The sequence below is a fragment of the Pelmatolapia mariae genome, linkage group LG8 (assembly GCF_036321145.2).
Source record: "Pelmatolapia mariae isolate MD_Pm_ZW linkage group LG8, Pm_UMD_F_2, whole genome shotgun sequence".
Lineage (NCBI taxonomy): Eukaryota > Metazoa > Chordata > Actinopteri > Cichliformes > Cichlidae > Pelmatolapia > Pelmatolapia mariae.
The window spans coordinates 784,980-802,249 of record NC_086234.1 but is presented as its reverse complement, the minus strand read 5'-3'; the positions used below and the strand labels follow the sequence as shown (position 1 = coordinate 802,249).

At 52.0% G+C, this 17,270-nt stretch overlaps 2 protein-coding genes across 4 annotated transcripts; one reads left to right on the top strand and one right to left on the bottom strand.

The window, feature by feature from the left end:
* The first annotated feature begins 999 nt into the window (after positions 1-999).
* Positions 1,000-4,724, top strand: slc16a12b (solute carrier family 16 member 12b). The gene is made up of 6 exons (XM_063482116.1): positions 1,000-1,253; positions 1,327-1,470; positions 1,547-1,801; positions 1,875-2,208; positions 3,128-3,387; positions 3,625-4,724. The coding sequence occupies exons 1-6, from the start codon at positions 1,244-1,246 to the stop codon at positions 3,816-3,818; spliced, it is 1,197 nt and encodes a 398-aa protein (XP_063338186.1). The 5' UTR covers positions 1,000-1,243; the 3' UTR covers positions 3,819-4,724.
* Positions 4,725-5,499: 775 nt separating this feature from the next.
* Positions 5,500-16,908, bottom strand: LOC134633036 (kinesin-like protein KIF20B). 3 transcript variants are annotated; one of them, XM_063481895.1, is made up of 32 exons: positions 16,814-16,908; positions 16,167-16,273; positions 15,594-15,683; positions 15,021-15,140; positions 14,777-14,915; positions 14,514-14,698; positions 14,392-14,434; positions 13,894-14,039; positions 12,918-12,990; positions 12,274-12,385; positions 12,126-12,197; positions 11,900-12,046; positions 11,357-11,519; positions 10,968-11,264; positions 10,666-10,772; positions 10,464-10,584; positions 10,256-10,373; positions 9,782-9,843; positions 9,568-9,687; positions 9,346-9,496; positions 9,062-9,262; positions 8,810-8,934; positions 8,526-8,699; positions 8,289-8,449; positions 8,051-8,214; positions 7,892-7,966; positions 7,087-7,274; positions 6,903-6,995; positions 6,315-6,374; positions 6,158-6,227; positions 5,864-6,036; positions 5,500-5,779 (listed from the first exon to the last, which is right to left on the bottom strand). In XM_063481895.1, exons 2-32 carry the CDS (start codon positions 16,266-16,268, stop codon positions 5,696-5,698), a joined length of 3,936 nt encoding a protein of 1,311 aa, XP_063337965.1. In that variant the 5' UTR covers positions 16,269-16,273; positions 16,814-16,908; the 3' UTR covers positions 5,500-5,695. The 3 variants fall into 3 exon arrangements, with proteins under 3 accessions (XP_063337965.1, XP_063337963.1, XP_063337964.1); XM_063481893.1 differs by having other exon boundaries at positions 6,158-6,374; XM_063481894.1 differs by lacking the exon at positions 16,814-16,908 and having other exon boundaries at positions 6,158-6,374; positions 16,167-16,372.
* Between the last annotated feature and the right edge of the window lie 362 nt (positions 16,909-17,270).

Below are 17,270 nucleotides of genomic sequence, written 5' to 3'. Positions count from 1 at the left end.
ATTTACAGCCCCACACCTTCTACACCAAACACCTGCACCACTGCACCACCAGCAGCATCTGTGATGTTGTCGTTAAAGACTCCCCCCCTGAGGACAGCAGAGCAGTTGACATTTCAGAAACGCCCTGACACTGATGTCAACCAGCAAAGGAAACCTGCTTCCATCCAGTGATTAGTGACACTCAGCTGTGATTCCCGGGTGGACGCGTCTGACGGAGGAATCCTCGGTGCTCGCAGTGACCGGCTCGTCTGATATTATTCCTTTCCTCCAAACAGGAAGTTTACCGCTGCAGCCTGGCCCCCGGGGCTGAAGGGGTTAAACACAGAGACACACGACCTCCTCCTGTGACCTTTGACCCACATTTCCTGCTCCGACCGGAGACCGGCGCTACTGCTGCTGCAGCTGGAAAACTTCTCAGAAACATGTGTTCAAAGCTCCGCCTCCCCTCCATCAGCTCGCTGCGAGAGAGTGTGTTTGTGCGTCTGTGTGTGTGTTATGTCCTCACAGTGAGGCCAGAGAGCCGGCCCGTCCTCCATGTTTCTCACTGCAGTTATACAACAACACATTAATCCTGAAGTTATGTGTGACTGACACACATTACATAACACACACACACACACACGCCTGCCCTGCTGGTTAACGGGGACTCTCTCTCTGCTGATAGGAAACAGGAACAGGCTTTCTGTTCTGTTCACTGACAACGCTTTATTTACAGGAAGTGCCGCCTTAAACCCTCCCCTACTTCCTGTTCTGACTCTAATCAGCATTAGGGAGAATGCACGTTGAAGACTTAACTTTACGTCCATCTTTATGTACAGTCTGTTTTGGGGGGAGAACTACAATTCCCAAGATGCATTTAAGCAACAAACATCCAATCAGTGAGCTACAAATCTTTGTGTACAGCGCTTTGTGACTGCCTGTCTGTGAAAAGCGCTTAATAAATAAACTTTACTTACTTACTTACTTACAAAGTCAGCTGACTGCAAAAGATGAAGAAATTCTATTTGAATCTGAGCAGCAGCAAAGAATGATGGGTACTGTAGTGTACTGAAACTTTTTTCAGAGACAGTCATGGTGTGTCTTTGTAGCGTGTCTTTGCAGCCGAGCGTCAAACGTGGGGGCAGTGTTAACCCTCTCTTGTGTCTGCAGGTGTGTCTCCATCTTCTTCGTGGAGTTCCAGGCTCACTTCGGGGCCGACTACGCCACCACCGCCTGGATCCACAGCCTGCTGGACTGCAGCACCATGCTCTGCGGTGAGTAACGTCAATCAGACATCACAAAGTGGTTCTTGTGGTCACGTGAGGCTGAGCGTGTCTGTGTGTGCAGCTCCCGTCGGCAGCCTGGTGGGGAGCCGCTGGTCCTGCCGGGCGGCGGTGGTGGTGGGGGGCCTCCTGGCCTCCTGCGGCCTCCTGCTCAGCTCCTTCGCCACCAGCCTGGAGATGCTTTACTTCAGCGCTGGGATTCTGACAGGTCAGACTCAGACATGTCCTCCCCATCTTAAAGTGGCGTGCTCTTTATCATGCTGACACGTAAAATCTGTCCGCAGGTCTGGGCTTCGCCCTCTGCTACACCCCCGCCATCGCCCTGGTGGGCTGTTACTTCCAGCGGAGGAAGGCGCTGGCGTACGGTGTCGCCATGTCGGGCAGCGGGATCGGGACCTTCGTGCTGGCTCCGGTGGTGCAGATGCTCATAGAGTTGTACTCGTGGAGGGGGGCACTGCTCGTCCTCAGCGCCTTCGTTGCAAACCTGTGCGTCTGTGGGGCGCTGCTCCGACCAATAGCACTGCAGGAGGAGCAGTGTGGTAGGTGTTCTCATCAATCACGTTCCCTCAGCGGGCCAATCAGAATCAGGCTCACCTGTGTGTTCTGGTGCAGGTGACATCTCACAGCAGGACGTGGAGAAACCTCCCAAAGACTCTGTGGACCTCCTAGCTCTGCCTCCTCCACCTGAAAGCTCCGCCCCCAGGCTGAGGAGAATGTGGCGCCTCCTGTCCTGCGGGGAGTACCGCTTCCTGCTGCTGCCTGACTTTCTGGGTCTGGCCGTGTCCTTCCTGTTTCTGGCTAGCGGCTGCAGCCTCCCCTTCGTTTACCTGGTGCCCTACGCCCTGAGTGCCGGCATCAGCCACCAGCACGCCGCCTTCCTCATGTCCATCCTGGGGGTCATCGACATCGTGGGGAACATCACCTTCGGCTGGCTGACGGACAGAAGGTAAGGCGAGTGTGAGCGAGGACGCTGACGCTGGCCTGTTCCACACGTGGTCACGTTACAGCCTCGTTCCAGAAGGGAACATTCGACACCCACAGCGAGCGCGTTTATTAACACGTACATAAAGACTCACAGTCTTCCTGTGACTCTCAGGGCTCAGCTCAGGTGCTTCCTGCTTCCACTGCTCTGGACCTCAGAGTAGGGTGAAGGTTCATCCTCCACCAGGTCATTGTCCTGGTGGAGGATGAACTCTGTCCACACGTGACGCTTAAAGACCTGAGGCTGTACCTGCTGCCAAAGGTGCTTCAACTAGGTGCTTTGGGGTTCCTGTAGCTCAGGAGGTAGAGCAGGTCACCTACTGATCAGAAGGTCGGTGGTTCGATCCCTGGCTCCTCCCTGGATCCCTGGCATGCCAAGTATCCTTGGGCAAGATACTAACCCCAAGTTGCTCTCGGAGTGTGAATGTAGTTAGAAAGCACTAAGTACACAGAAAGTGGTTGTGAGAGTGAATGTGGCATGTTGTATACTCCGGGTGAGTAGAAAAGCGTTAAATAAGAATCAGTCCATTTAGCATTCAACTAAGTACTGAACCAAGCTGCGAGTCGTCTCCTCCATGTTAGATTTTACTTCATCTTTAATACGTTTGCGAGAATTCAAAGCACACGTCCGGCGTGTCGCTCTGTGTTTAGGATTTTGACGTTTTCTTGGTGCTGCTCGGCGCCTTCGAGCTCATGCAGGCGTGACTTCAGCATCACAGCGAGCGTCACAATGTTTGCAGGTGACAGCGATGGAGACGCCCACTCGACTCTGCAGCAGAACGTTTTCTGTCTGCTCAGCGAAAAACATTTTTAAAGGGACAGTTCACACAAACATGGCTGACATTTGAGTGCTGATGCCGTCGGACTTCCTGTTTGTCTCTCAGGTGTTTGAAGCCGTACCGCCTGGCCTGTTATGTCCTCTCGGTCGGGATGGAGGGTCTCTGCTGCCTCTTCACGCCGTTACTTCGTTCCTTCCCGCTCCTCGTGCCCTTTGCCGTGCTCTACGGCTACTTCGACGGCGCCTACGTGGCTCTGATCCCAGTGGTGACGTCTGATGTGGTCGGAACTACGTATCTGTCCTCAGCTCTGGGCGTTGTCTACTTCCTCCACGCCATACCCTATCTGGTCAGCCCGCCCATTGGAGGTGAGGGAAACAGCTCCACCCTCCTGCTTCATCCATCTTTAAAAGAGAAAAAACTTTAAATAAACGTAAATTTTAAATATATGTGTTCAAAGACCGTCCGTCATTTCAGTACAAGCAGCAACTTATGGAGCGTCTAATTGTCCTCACAAACGTCATTGGATATTTGAATCTGATGACATCACTCTGACATCGCCTGCTGATGATGTCACACCTGAAACTCTTCTTCTCTTTCTGCAGGCTGGCTGGTTGATGTTACAGGAAGTTACACAGCCACTTTCTTCCTCAGCGGCGCCGCTCTGCTGGCCAGCGCGGTCATTCTCTCCGCCGTCACCGGTTTTCGCCATTGCCGCCATCGATCAGATTCGGTGCTTCTGCCATCTTCTGAAAACCGTCATCAGGGAACCCGAGCCCCTCCACCTCAGTCTGTCTGACCAATCAGGTGGTTTCATCACCTTCAACAGGAAGGTGTTACCTCACAACCCTTAGAGAAAAGTATCAGATTCCTCGACACCAAAGCCAAGCAGACGGCTAAACAGGCTGACTGACAGGTGTCAATCAAACGATGACTTCACAGGAAGTGAAATCTTTTTAGAGTCTGCTGAAAATGAAAACGATAGAATGATTTAAATGTTTTAATGTTGAGGAAACTCACAGCTTCCTGTCTGAGCTGCCTCATTATGTTTCTCGCCACAGTCATGTGACCGTGACGAACACCCATTCAGTCCGTTAGCCGTGTGCTACGTCTTTTAGCGTCAGGAGTGTACCTAATAAAGTGGACAGCAAATAACACATCAGTCCAAGCTGAACTGATCACAGTTATTGTAGCTGAACCTGAACGCACCACGATGGTTCCAGCTGTTTGTAGGGAAGGAGGTCACATGACGACGCTCTCAGGTATCGATTTGATTAACGAGGAAATAAGAAAGTCAACGTGCTGCAGGGTGTGTGTGTGTGTGTGAGTGAGAGAGAGAGAGTGTGTGTGTGTGTGTGTGTGTGTGTGTGTGAGAGAGAGACACACACACACACACACTCTCTCTCTCTCTCACACTCACACACACAAACACTCTCTGTGTGTGAGAGAGAGAGAGAGTGTTTGTGTGTGTGTGTGTGTGTGTGTGTGTGTGTGTGTGTGTGTGTGTGTGTGTGTGTGAGAGAGAGAGTGTGAGTGAGAGAGAGAGAGGACCAGAATCATCTTCAGGTGTGACTCAGGTACTGGTTGACAGTAGATGTCAGCGTGTGAGCAGCGGGGCTGAAAACGCTGCTGATTGGTGGAGAGCGTGATGTCACTGTTGATGTCACAGTCAGAGTGATGCTGATGTTTGTAACGTGTTACAGGAAAATAAAAGCTGTGCCTCAGTTTGTGGCTCCTGCGTTTTCTTCATGGATCAGCTGGAGCTCTGCGGTCGTCCAGCTCACGTCAGCTTAACCCTGAAATAAACAGCGAGGACAACTTTGCTCCGCCCTCCTCCACCCAGCAGGTCAGCCAACGCAAGGAGAAGCTGCTGCCGTCAGACCTTGAGCAGAGGAATCAGCAGCTTCATCCCGATTCTGCGGCTCACCTCGAGTCCTCGCTGCCAGCAGAGGTCATAATGTCAGCGAAGGTGGCTCAGGTAACACCTCTGTAACCAGCCCGGTAACGCCACTTTATCTGACACGCCCACCCCGACACGCTGAACTGATGAACACGTCAGCAGTGACTCAGGGGTCAGCGTGTTGCCCAGGGACAGACTGGAGCAGGGATCCAACTCCCAACTATCGGCTCTGTCTCCTGAGCTACAGCCGCCTCAGGTACTCCCTCAAACACTGGAGTCTGAACGTTCATGTAACATCTCCGCATTTCAGCATCAGACAGGAAGTGAAGTCACACACTGAGGAAGCTACAGTAAAACTTTATTTACACAGGAATGCCTCTGAGTCACTGCAGACTCAGAGCTCGAGCAGAGACTCCTTACCGAGGAGGTGCCCCGGCCTCCGCCCACTGCAGGGACGGACCGAACACCTGCTGACCTCGGCGAAGCCCCGCCCCATCAGCCTGTCACCGAGACATTTACTTTCTCTTTATTGCCGACGACCTCGCGTGAACGAGTGCGGCTGAAAGAAGCTTCACCTGGACATGATTCAGCTCACCTTTATTTACATCACAGCAGTCACAGAGATCCACCTTAAACAATTCCACCTTAAATTTAAAGCCTCACAAAGGTGAACTGGTGGGTTTCTGTTTTTTTTAAAGGTCCAAACATTAAAAAGAAACAAACAAACAAACTGATGACAGACGAAGAACGCCGTACATTAAAGATCAATCATGATGTCACTTCCTGCAGGTTTGAGAGCGCAGCTTCCTCTTCATGATGCTGTGGTCGCTCTCCCGATCCTCCTCCGCTGCTCCGGGCGTCTGACGGGACAAACAAAGACGCATTTATATTTACAAACAAACAGCCGACTCCGCTTCACGCCTCAGAGTCAGACTCCATCTCACCGCGTGTGGCGAGTCCACCATCGGCGCCCACGGGTCCATATTGTAAAGCTTCCTGCGGCCTCGCCGGGGTTTGGTTGCCACGGTTACCGCCTCCTTCTCCACCGAGCTTATGTTTTTATCTGCAGAGAGGACGGGACGGCGAGTTCGCTCTGGAGCCGCAGGGCCTGATGAGCCTGTTAGAAACACTTCAGCTAAACTTTTTTTCTGTTTAAACAAATCTGATTTTATGTTAAAGACACGGCGGCAGCTCAGCGCTGCCCCCTGCTGGTGCTGGGTGATCGAGGTGTGGCTGACCTTTGCTGCCCAGGACGCACGGTGAGGTGTGGATCGCCTCTTCAATCTTCTGCAGAGCGCATCCTCTCTCCTGCACCACAGAAGAAGAAGAAGGAGGTTTCAGGTGAGGGCTCTGAGGACGTGGGAGCTCATCTACTTGTCGGCTGGGACGGCTCACCTGAACACAACGGGCGTTTCCCCTCGGTTTGTTCCTCTTGTTTTCACTGTACACCAAATCCTGAAACACAACAGCACACACATGTCAGAGCGCCTGAGACACACAAACAAACACACTGTGGGAGGCAGCTCCACCCTGTGGTGATTTTCAGCACTGCAGACAGATTTATATGAAAGGAAAGAAGAAGAACGGAGCGTCAGCTTGTCGAGGTGATGCTGCGTTTGAGTGGCGCCACCTGTCGTTCAGGAGAATACTGCGGCGGCTTCCTGCTGTATAACAGATAGACCGAGTATACTGGCGCCCTTAGACTCCACCGCGCTGAGAAGGCTGCTGGCGGCGAGAATCTGCCAGTCTGGCACAGTGAGGCGAGATGAGGCGGCGCTTCAGAAGATGATAAAAGTCCAACACGTGGTGATTTTAACCCGGGATGCAGTGACGGCGCTCTTGCCTATCTCATGACCACATTTGTTCTAAATGACTCTGAAACAACCAATCACGGCTTGGGAGGCTGCTACACATCTGAAGTCTGCAGTGAACCTTAATTATTCACCCAACCACAGCGATAGGCTTAAATAGGCTCCGCCCTACCTCCAGCTCGCAGCTCTTCCTCTTCCTCCCCGTGGTTCTGGGAGTTTTCTTCCTGGCTGCCATGTTGGACCTAAGAGGAGAGTCTCGAAGGTCCTGAAAGAAAAGTAAAAACATAAAGCAGAACGCTCCTTCGTGAAACCCGTCAGCATTTCTTCTTCTCTTGTACTTTTTGAGGCTGACTTACCTGAGTGTCTCTCTGCTTCATCACTGCCTCACACTCCCCACTCTTCATCCTCTTGCCCCCCCCATCCTCCTCCTGTCTCCTCTCCTGCAGTTTCTGGATCTCCTTCTTCAGCTCTTCCACCAGAGGCAGCTTCCTCTCCTCCTCCATGGCCCTGTTCTCCTTCTCCTCCTCCTCCCTCCTCCGCAGCTCTGACAGGAAAAACAGGTCGGGATCAAACCAAAGACTCACACACGCACACACACAGACACGCACACAGACACACACGCGCGCACACATGTGCACACAGAGAGACACGCACACACACAGACACGCACACAGAGACACACACACACACGCACACACAGACAGACGCGCACACAGACAGACACAGAGACACACACACACAAACACACACGCACACAGAGACGCACACACAGACGCACACACAGAGACGCACACAGAGACACACACACACACAGACGCACACACAGAGACACACACAGACACACAGAGACACACACACACAAACACGCACACACACACGCACACACACACACACACACACAGACGCACACACAGACACACACAGACGCACACACAGAGACACACGCACACACAGAGACACACACACACACAGACGCACACACAGAGACACACACACACACACACACAGAGACACACACAGACACACACACACACACACACAGACGCACACACACACACACACACACACACAGACACACACAGACGCACACACACAGAGTGTGCCCTGACGTGAGCGTTAACAGGAAACAGTTTTCAGGTAACCAATCAGAGAGCGCGTTACCTCGACTGAGCGTCTCCACCTGTCGGCGGCTTTCTTCCAGACGTTTCTCCTTCTCATCCAAGACTCGCTGCAGCTCTGACACACAAACAACATCATCAGTCAATCAGCTGAGAGCAGCCAGCTGACCGTCCCCTTCGGCTCATCTGATTGGTTACTTACCTCCCACCTCCCTCTCCCGCTGCCTCCTCCTCTCCTCGCTGTCCTGAAATGCTGCTTGTAGGTCGCCTTCTGAATCGAGCTCCGCCCTCAGGCTCTCCAGCTGGTGGGAGAATTCTGCTCTCTGATTAGCCAGCTCCTCTCTGAGCTCAGCACACCTGTTCTCACTGCAGGAGGAGAAGACGAGTTTTAACCTCCGTTTATAGATCAATAAAACCTGATTGGTGGCAATATCGATCACCTGAGCGTAAGCTCCGCCTCCAGCCGCCGCTTGTCTGTCTGCAGTTCTTCCATCTGTTGGGATTTCTGAGCCGAGCGCTGGAGCGCCGCCTCGCTCTCCTTCTTCAGCTCCTCCATGGTGGCGTGGAAAACGCTGCTGCTGCTCTGCCCCTCCTCCTCCTCCTGAAAACATCAGCCAGTGAGTCATCACGAACACGATCCAGGATCAACCAACCGGCTTTCACAAAAAAAAGAGAACCTTCACTCCCTGTCGAAGGCGCTCCAGTTCCTGTGTCAGACTGCTGATGGAGATGTTCTTCTCCTCTGACTGGTGCTCCAGGTCGTGGAGGCGGGTCTTTGTGGCGTTGAACTGCTCTGATAGGCTGTCGGATCTGTCAGTCTGCTGTTTGAGCTGCACCTGCAGGCTGGTCACCTGGAGGGACGCAAAGACCGTCAGCAGAAGAAGAAGCAGCAGAAGAAGAAGAAGGAGGAGGAGGAGGAGGAGGAGGAGGAGGAGGAGAAGGAAAAGGAGAAGCAGAAGACCTCCGTCTGCAGCTGGAAGATCCCGTTCACCAGAGCTTTGTTCTCCTTCTGCAGTCTGGACGCCTCCCTCTGCTCCGCCTCCAGAGACACCAACACAGTGTCACAGTTTGGACACTCGTCCAGGTCTACAGCAAGACAGAAAGGGGAGGAGTCAGGAGAGGAGACAAAGTGAGGTAAGTTCAGTGTTTCTCTGTGATGAACAAAAGTATGTGGACGTGTGTGCAGCATCTGCTGATGTTCCTGTCTACATACTTTTGAGCGCCAGCAGCTGCTCCTCCAGAAGCACCTGCTCCTTTTTCAGCCCCTCCACCTCCGCCACCCGGCTCCTCAGCTCCTCCTCCAGCCTCGCCTTCTCTTGCTGCAGCTCCTCCTCCCTCCCTCTGAGCTCCACGATGGCCTCGTTCTTTCTGTCATTTTCCTCCTGCAGCCTCCAGATCTCCTCCTCCAGGACCACTGAGGAGGAACATGATGACAGGAGCATGAAGGTTCAGCACAAGCTCTCCATGTTTCCCCCCCTCCTCCTCCTCTCCCCTCACCTCTCCTGTTTGCTCCTCGCTGCTTCTCATCCTCCACAGAGTCACGCTGATGTTTCCTGCTCCCCTCCTCCTCCTCCTGTCCTCTCCTCGTGCAGCGGCAGGTCTGCTGAAGCTCCAGCAGCTGCGACCGTATTGACTCCACCAGCTGCCTCTGCATGAAAGAACACCGCGTTAGGCCTCAGTGGGAATCGAACCTGGAAACCATGAACAGAGCCCACTCACGTCTCGGGTGGCGTCCTCCACGGCGTCGTCCATAGCTGCCTGGAGCCTGGAGAGGGCGCCGTCCTTCTGCCGACACAACTCCATCAGTTTCGACACCTCCTGCTGCTGCTGCTCCAGACGCTGGAGGAGAACACGAGGAGAAGAGTTAGTGGAGCAGAGCCGAGTGAGAGCAGGAGCCAGGACACCACAGGAGGAGGAGGACGCTCGGAAGTACCTTCTCGGCTTCTTGCAGTTGGTCACGTGACTGCTGGTTATCCAGTCGCAGCGCCTCCAGCTCTGCAGGGACAAATCAGAGTGACCTCAGTGAGAAGTGTGCACGTTACAGTCAAAGGGCCGCGACACCTCGGCGACTCTTCAGACACTTAGACAGTCAAGTGTCTTTAACAAACAGCGAGGGCTGTTTTACACCGCACGGCGAACACGCTACAATAATCACATGACCACCTAAGAGCACGCGCTTTGGCGACAGTGGAAAGGAAAAAGTCCCGTTAAACAGGAAGAAACCTGAAGCAGAACCAGGGAGGAAGACGGGACAAAGACGGGCTGAGAGCTAGAGACTAAAAACAACTAATGATCAAAGATGGAGGCCTGACGGCTCCACCCAACTTTAATCACTAAGTACTATTTTCACCTGCTCGCGTCCTCTTTAAACCCCGCCCCCTGGTCCTGTGCTGTGTGTGTGTGGTACCTGTGGTGTGTGTGTGCTCGGTCAGACAGCGGTGGACACTCTGAGCGTCCTCTCTGATCTTCTCCAGGTCTTGACTCATGGAGCTGATGATTCCCTCCAGCAGCTCCACCTGCTCCTCCTAACAGTCGATCACAATCAATACTGAGTAATGGATCCTGCCTGTGTGTGTGTGTGTGTGTGTGTGTATTCCTGTGTGTGTCTGTGTCACCTTGTTGCTGTCCGTGCTAAGAGCAGACAGGTCGACCGTCTTACTGACGAGGTTCTTCAGGATCTCCACCCTCTTCTCCGCCCGCTCCTCCAGGATCTCCCGCTCCTTCTCCAGGCGGTCGCTGACAGACACGTGGACAAACCCGCCGTTAAAACGTCACATGATGGCAGCACCGGTCACATGACGGCAGGCCTGCACTCACCTGTAGTCCTCCTCCATCTTTTTAAAGAGCTCCATGAACTCAGCGCTGACTTCTTCTCTGACCCGAGCCTCGAGAACGAGACGCAGCGCCGCCTCCCTGCCCTCCTGCTGAAACACGCACATCAGCAAACAACACACAAGTTTTAAGCCCCTCCTCCCTCGTAGGGGAGACGTTACTGACTGAAGCGCGAGGACTCCTGGTGGCATTATAAACATCAGGATGTGCACGCCGTCGCTGACGTTTTAATGAAAGCGGCTGAAAACTAACATCAGTGATGACATCAGCAGGTTCAGCATCGTTACCTTCTCTTCCTCCTCCATCGTCACATCCCACTCCTCCTCATCCTCGCCTCCTGCCTCCAGGACCGTTCCCTCCATCATGCTCTCCTCCTCCCCATCTTCCTCACCCTCTTCGCCATCTTCATCCTCCAGCACGTCCTCCAGGTTCGTCTCCCAGGCGACCAGCGAGCTCTTTCTGCCCCTCCCTGCCACGTTTCTGCGGCAGTCTGCCTCGTCGATGATCAGCGACAGCTCCATGGCCGACCTCTGGGAGGAACCGGAACCATCGGGGACCGTCGGCCTCGAGTTCAGCACCACCACCTGCGCCCAGGTGAGAATGTGTCAGCAGTCCTTAACCACACGTTTCCAGCAGGTCTCACAATGAAAACAGGAAGTCTGACACACTCACTGACCTTCTGAGCCAGCGCCGAGAACTTGAGCACGTTGAGCGTCTCGTCGAAGCACGACGAGTTCTGGTTGATGTTGACCACCATGGAGACCCGCCCGGCACCACAGAAGAAGAACTGCAGGAAGTGTGTGAGCTTGGACTCCCTGAAGGGAATGTGGTGCTGAAACCTGCAGCGAGGACACAGGTACACACTCAGGTACCTGAGGCCTGAAGGCACAGGTGTCATAGTTCTGACATTATGATGTCACAAACAACGACATGACAGTAAGTAAAGTTGCTTTGATGGGAGCGTGGCGAGGAGATAACTGTGTCGGGCTGATGACGACCCTCTGACACGTCCATCAGAGCTGTTCTTACAAATTCAAACGTACTCTTTGCCGTTACGTTCCTTGTCTACAATAATGAAATTATTTAGATCAGAGTAAAACGAAGAGTTTAGTCAGGATGAGAAACATGACGTCATCACAGTAAATCATTTCTTCCAATGAGGACGCGCGGGCTCGTCCCGACCCCCCGTGCACAAACTAAACCTCAGTGTGACTCTTACTTGGCGTTCTGGTTGAGCCTCATGGCGTGGATGCACTTTCCAAGCGTGAGCAGCGAGCTGTTGATGTTCCCTGCCTCCTTCAGCCTCTCGCCGGTGTTGTGCGTCCGCGAGCACCTCTCCGACCCGGCCAGATCGCACAGCGCGAGCCTGAACACACATACAGAAGTATCACCTGCATGCCCCGCCTCCGCCGCACACTCATTGCAGAACTGTGAGCCCGACTTACTCGCTGATGCCGAGGACTCTGGGAACGCCGACGTCGTCCACGCGCAGGATCCTGATGGAGAAGATGCTGTGGCTGCAGAACACAGAGTGGGCGTTACTGAAGATAAACAACCGCAGGTGGAAACAGGACGACGGTGTCTGCTGCTGACCTCCTGCTGGACAGCTGGTTCAGGCGGGTGGAGGAGAAGCTCTGGTTCCTCTTCCCGATCTTCATCACTCTGTACGCCTCCTCCGAACTGCTCACCTGGACCCAACGCAGGTCTGAGGGACATCGCAAACACAGTCATTAAACGGCGCGGCGAGCCTCAGCGCCTCGCAGCCGGCTGCTTTGATTTAGAAACACCATGACAACAAACGCACTCAGCCACGCGAGTATTCGTGATGGTGAATATCTCGTCCCGACCACGGCAGGTTATCATCGTCACGGTAACCTACAGTGTCACAATCAACTTATCTATTTTATTTTCAGCTCCTAGCAGGAACTTTCAAAATAAAAGCGCGGAGATCGTTTGGGAGGAATGGAGCAGCCGGTGTGAGAAACAATGGATTCATCAAACACGTCCACGCACATTTAATCATTAATATTAATGATCAGCGACTCAGCTCTGTCTTATCCGTGTAACAGGTTTGATTTGAATATAATAATAATCTGTCGTGTCCACCGACAGTCATGGATTTAAAGTACTTCCTGTGTGTGGCTCACATATTGCAGTGGTTTCAGTGGGCGGGACCATAGCTGACTGCGGACTAAACGAACTCCGACCCTCGGATCGTCTGTGTGAGCGAGTGTTACCTTTGATGAACGAGTTTCCTTTCACGTCCTGAGACAGACGCAGGACCGTCCTCTTCTGCTGGCCGCCGGGAACCTGAACATCACACAGTCAGTCAGTCACATGATCACAGGAGGCACGGCGCCCCCTGCAGCTGCACCGACACCACAGAGATCTGACACAGATGCAGTAAAAGCAGCTGTAAACTGAGGGAATAAAGAGTAAGGCAGCCGTGCTCAGAGAAAACTGAAATCAGCGTCGAACGTGTGTGTGAGTGTGTGTGTGAGCGCCTGCAGCACGTGCTCGGTCCTGTTATTGGTTGGTAACAGGTCAGCTGATCCTTATAAAGCCAGAGAACAAAAAGGAGCGCAGGCAGAAGAAACCAGCCCTCAGGGACGAGAACCTACAGGTCAGAGGTCGTGACTGCTGGACACCATTGATGCCCGGTGTCCATGGCAACACCTTTACTGAAGGGGACATCCCAACAAGAAAGAAGAAGGCTCCACCTGGTGGTGATGCTCAGTAATTACAAGTTAAAGTCTCAGTGAGGCAGAGCTTCAGCTGTACAAAATAAAACTGATGAAAAACAGCCAGTGACGGGCTCGGCCAATCACAGCCAAGATCATCAAGGTCAGAGCAGCATGTCTGCAAGGATCCATGTTTTTCCTCCTTAATGTACCCTGGGTCATTTGTTGGTTTATTGTGTAATGTTTCATTTATAGTGTGTAAATTTCAGACGTGTCCAGTCTGCAGTGTGTGTTTGGTTTTCATGGATTTACTGTTATTGTTGTTATTTCCTGTTTTAATGGTAAAATCAAAATTTTAAAATAATGTTGTAATGGTTTACTTAAAGAGGCTCAGGATGAAAATGTGCAAACAAAACATGAATGTGTTCGTGTACTGGGATCACACACACACAGAGTGGGTGTGTGTGTGTCACCTGTGTGTGTGTGTGTGTGTGTGTGTGTGTGTGTGTGTGTGTGTGTGTGTGTGTGTCACCTGTTCGAGCAGGTCGTGGATGTTCTCGTTGTAAATCTCACAGAAGGAAACCCAGATGGAGAAACGAACGTTTGAGTCGACGTCCAAACAGAAACTGTCGGCCTCTGAGACGCTGTTCACACTGCTGTCACTGCTCAGAGACGAGCCTGAACACACACGCGCGCGCGCACACACACAGCTCATTTTAAAGCTCACAGTTAATCAGACGTCCGTTTGTTTTCCTTTCTTTAATAATAAACTGTTTGAGGGAAGCTTCAAACATCAACCTCTCAGCCAGGATCTGCAAATGAGTCCATCTGTTGTTGGACTGAGACACTGTTTGTTTCATCAGAGTAAATCAGTGTGAGGTGAGATTAATAACCCACACACGTGGGTCAGTTCAACTCCTGCAGTTTATCTTCACAGATCAGTGATCACGCCTAACACCACCTTCAAAGATCATAAGCTCGGCATTTCTCCAGCTTCTATTCCCATCCTGATTAAATCAGAGTCACTGACCTTCGAGGAACGCCGACCTTCCAGTCGTCGCGCTTCTGTCGCTCTGTGGAGAGGAAGCAGAGACAGCTCAGCTCACCGCACACACTCACACTGTGCCGCGACGCTCCCGTCGCCCGCCTCACCTCCTTTAGCATCCTCAGCAGGTTCCTCTTGCTGCTGCTCTCGGCCGCCTGCTGGTCTGGAGTCAGTCTGCTGAAGTCTCGGCAGCGCTGAGGCTTCAGGTCGCAGCGGCCGTACAGGCGGCCGTCGATGCTGTTGAAGATGACCGACAGAGACCTGGGCAGCAGACCCGAGTCGTGGTCCGGACCTGAGCGACAGACGGACAGTTAGTCAGAGTCGGGCAGAGAAGCGGGTGATGGCAGACAGGAGGGGGCGGCGCTCTGACCGAGGAAGGTGAAGGTCTTCCCGGCGTTGGTGACTCCGTACGTGAAAACCAGACAGTTTCCTCCCTGCAGAACGTCTCGGACCAAACCCCGAACCGAGCCCTCGAACACCTTCCTCTGACTCGCCTCCGGGCCGAACACCTGAAACACAATCACGACACAAACGGCACACCTGAAGGCACCACGGCAACAACAGCGTGAAGCAGGTGGGACGGGTGTGCACAGCTCCGGTCAGGTGACACGTACCTGCGTGAAGGTGAACCTCTGGGCCGTTTGTGGGAGGGACTTGTCGCTCTGTCGGTTTGACTGGCAGCTCCTGGGAGGCTTGAGGACCACAGTGTCCGGCCCCTCGATGGTCACACAGTCCTACGGAGGAAAACACACCTGCGCTGCTCACTCAGGCCTACAGACCGTGAACAGTCCAGATCTGTGAGCAGGTCACAAAAACGTGGCGGTGTGCGTGTGACAGATCTGATCCATAACCGATGATGGAATCAGGAATAAGAACATTTCCCTTTGCATGTAAACGTTATGTGAGGAAGAAGTTCCTGTCTTATCCTCCTTAATATTTGTGTTTAGTGAAGCTTTTTCCTGAGCGTGGACTGAATGGAAGTTTGGTTCCTGTCAGCTTCACCTGTGTCTCACATCAGTCCTCTGTTTTTAACTGAATGACATCCAGCATGCTCCTCTGTGAGGAATACAGAACTGGTATCGATCCATTGATCTCTGCTGTAGACACCCAGATTAGGAGAAAGCTGGAATGGTGAATCACTGCCAGCAGCTGTAAAACACTGCAGTCAGTGTGTGTGTGTGTCTCACCTGTGCTTCTCCGCTGCCGCTCTCGGCTGCAGTAAAGGGTCGAACTCTCAGGTAAACTTGCAGGTTCTCTGACTGCTCCTGAGCGTCGTCCTGCAGAGAGAGCAGCATCAGTCACATGACCTGCATCCAACTCTAGAACAGGTAACCATCAGACAGCGACAGCATATTACAGGAAACAGCTGGTACAGATGTGCACGTGTGTGCATGGAGGATGAATACACTAAATGCTTTTAATGGGAAATTTCCTGGAAACCAATAAACAAAAAACATGGTTCTGATTTCACAGCAAACTGGAAGAAAACCATTGCTGTTAATGGTGACTGTACTGATGCTTTGAATAATCCCTACACACATCAGTGGGTTTCAAACAAAGGACCACAGAGATCCTCGTCGTGTGGAAGACAGTTTGTGGTGTTTGTGGATCTCTCCGTGTATGTGGTTCAAAGGAAGAAACTCTGATTTAAACATGTGCAGGAACAACAGCACAGTCTGATGCTGCTCTGCAAGTCCCATGGATGGGTCAGTGATGTACTACAGCCTGTCCTAGGTCAGGACAGACCGTGGTGGACCTACCTGTGTTGGCATGGCAGAAAACTCAGCCAGCAGGTCCTTCTTTATGTCCCCCACTTCCACTGGTCCCACTCTCTCCGGCCTTCCAGCTAAACTGGAATCCATTCTCTCTGCAAACACATCAGTCCAATCAACCACCGTTTTATCAAAGTCTCCCCGCGGGGAGTTTTACCTACAGCTCACAGGCAGCCTAGAACCCCGCTGACTGTCTAATAGAGCTTTAATCCGCGCCGATTTTACCAGCTGGATGAGGTGCTGCCTTTAAACATGTCTCCCATGATCATCCGGCTTCTGTGCGACTGAGATTCAAACGAGAGTTTTAATTTCCCAGAAATGATAACGGAGTTCGGCCTGACTCCAGCACTGCCCCAATACAAGCTACTGGAGTGTAAACAGCCTGACTAAAACTGGCCACCACAGTCACACAAACACAGCTCAGAGTAATTCACAGCTTTGACCAATCACAGCAAGCAAACACAAACAAACAACAGCAAACAGAAAGTAAACAAAGACCATTTTTACACTCCGCTAGCTTTGTTGTTAGCATTAGCCACCTCATCTACGCGTTTTTACGACTTCAGCAAAGCGGAACCTCGATTTAAATGACAGGATTACGAATTAAAGCGCCATTGTATGAAACTTGAACTCACGTGTCGTATATTTTATTCCACACACACACTCTATTTACAGCTGCAAACATGAGAAACAATCACTGCCCGTCGGCCTTGCTGCGCTGTCCTCTCCGCGGTTTACTTTTTAAACTAGAACACTTACGACCAATCAGAGAACGTATACGAAGTAACGTCACAGAACGTCGTTGTTACTTTCAGATAGAATCTCGCGAGATCAATATAGTATTTCTTTTTAACAAAGTCACACGACGCTGCTTTTTGTTGTTGCTGGTTTTGTTTAATGGTTGTCGAGTTTGGAGTTTTCTATATTACAGAAATATAGAAATAAGTTATCGAAGCCGGTACAAATGAACAAGTGTGGTTAAAAAAATCACAACCGTCGTATTTGAAATGAAGAATAGCTGTCAGCTCTTTTAGAAAAAATGTAACATAAACTTTATTTAGTTTTCTCTTCTCTTCGACTGAATTTTCTTCT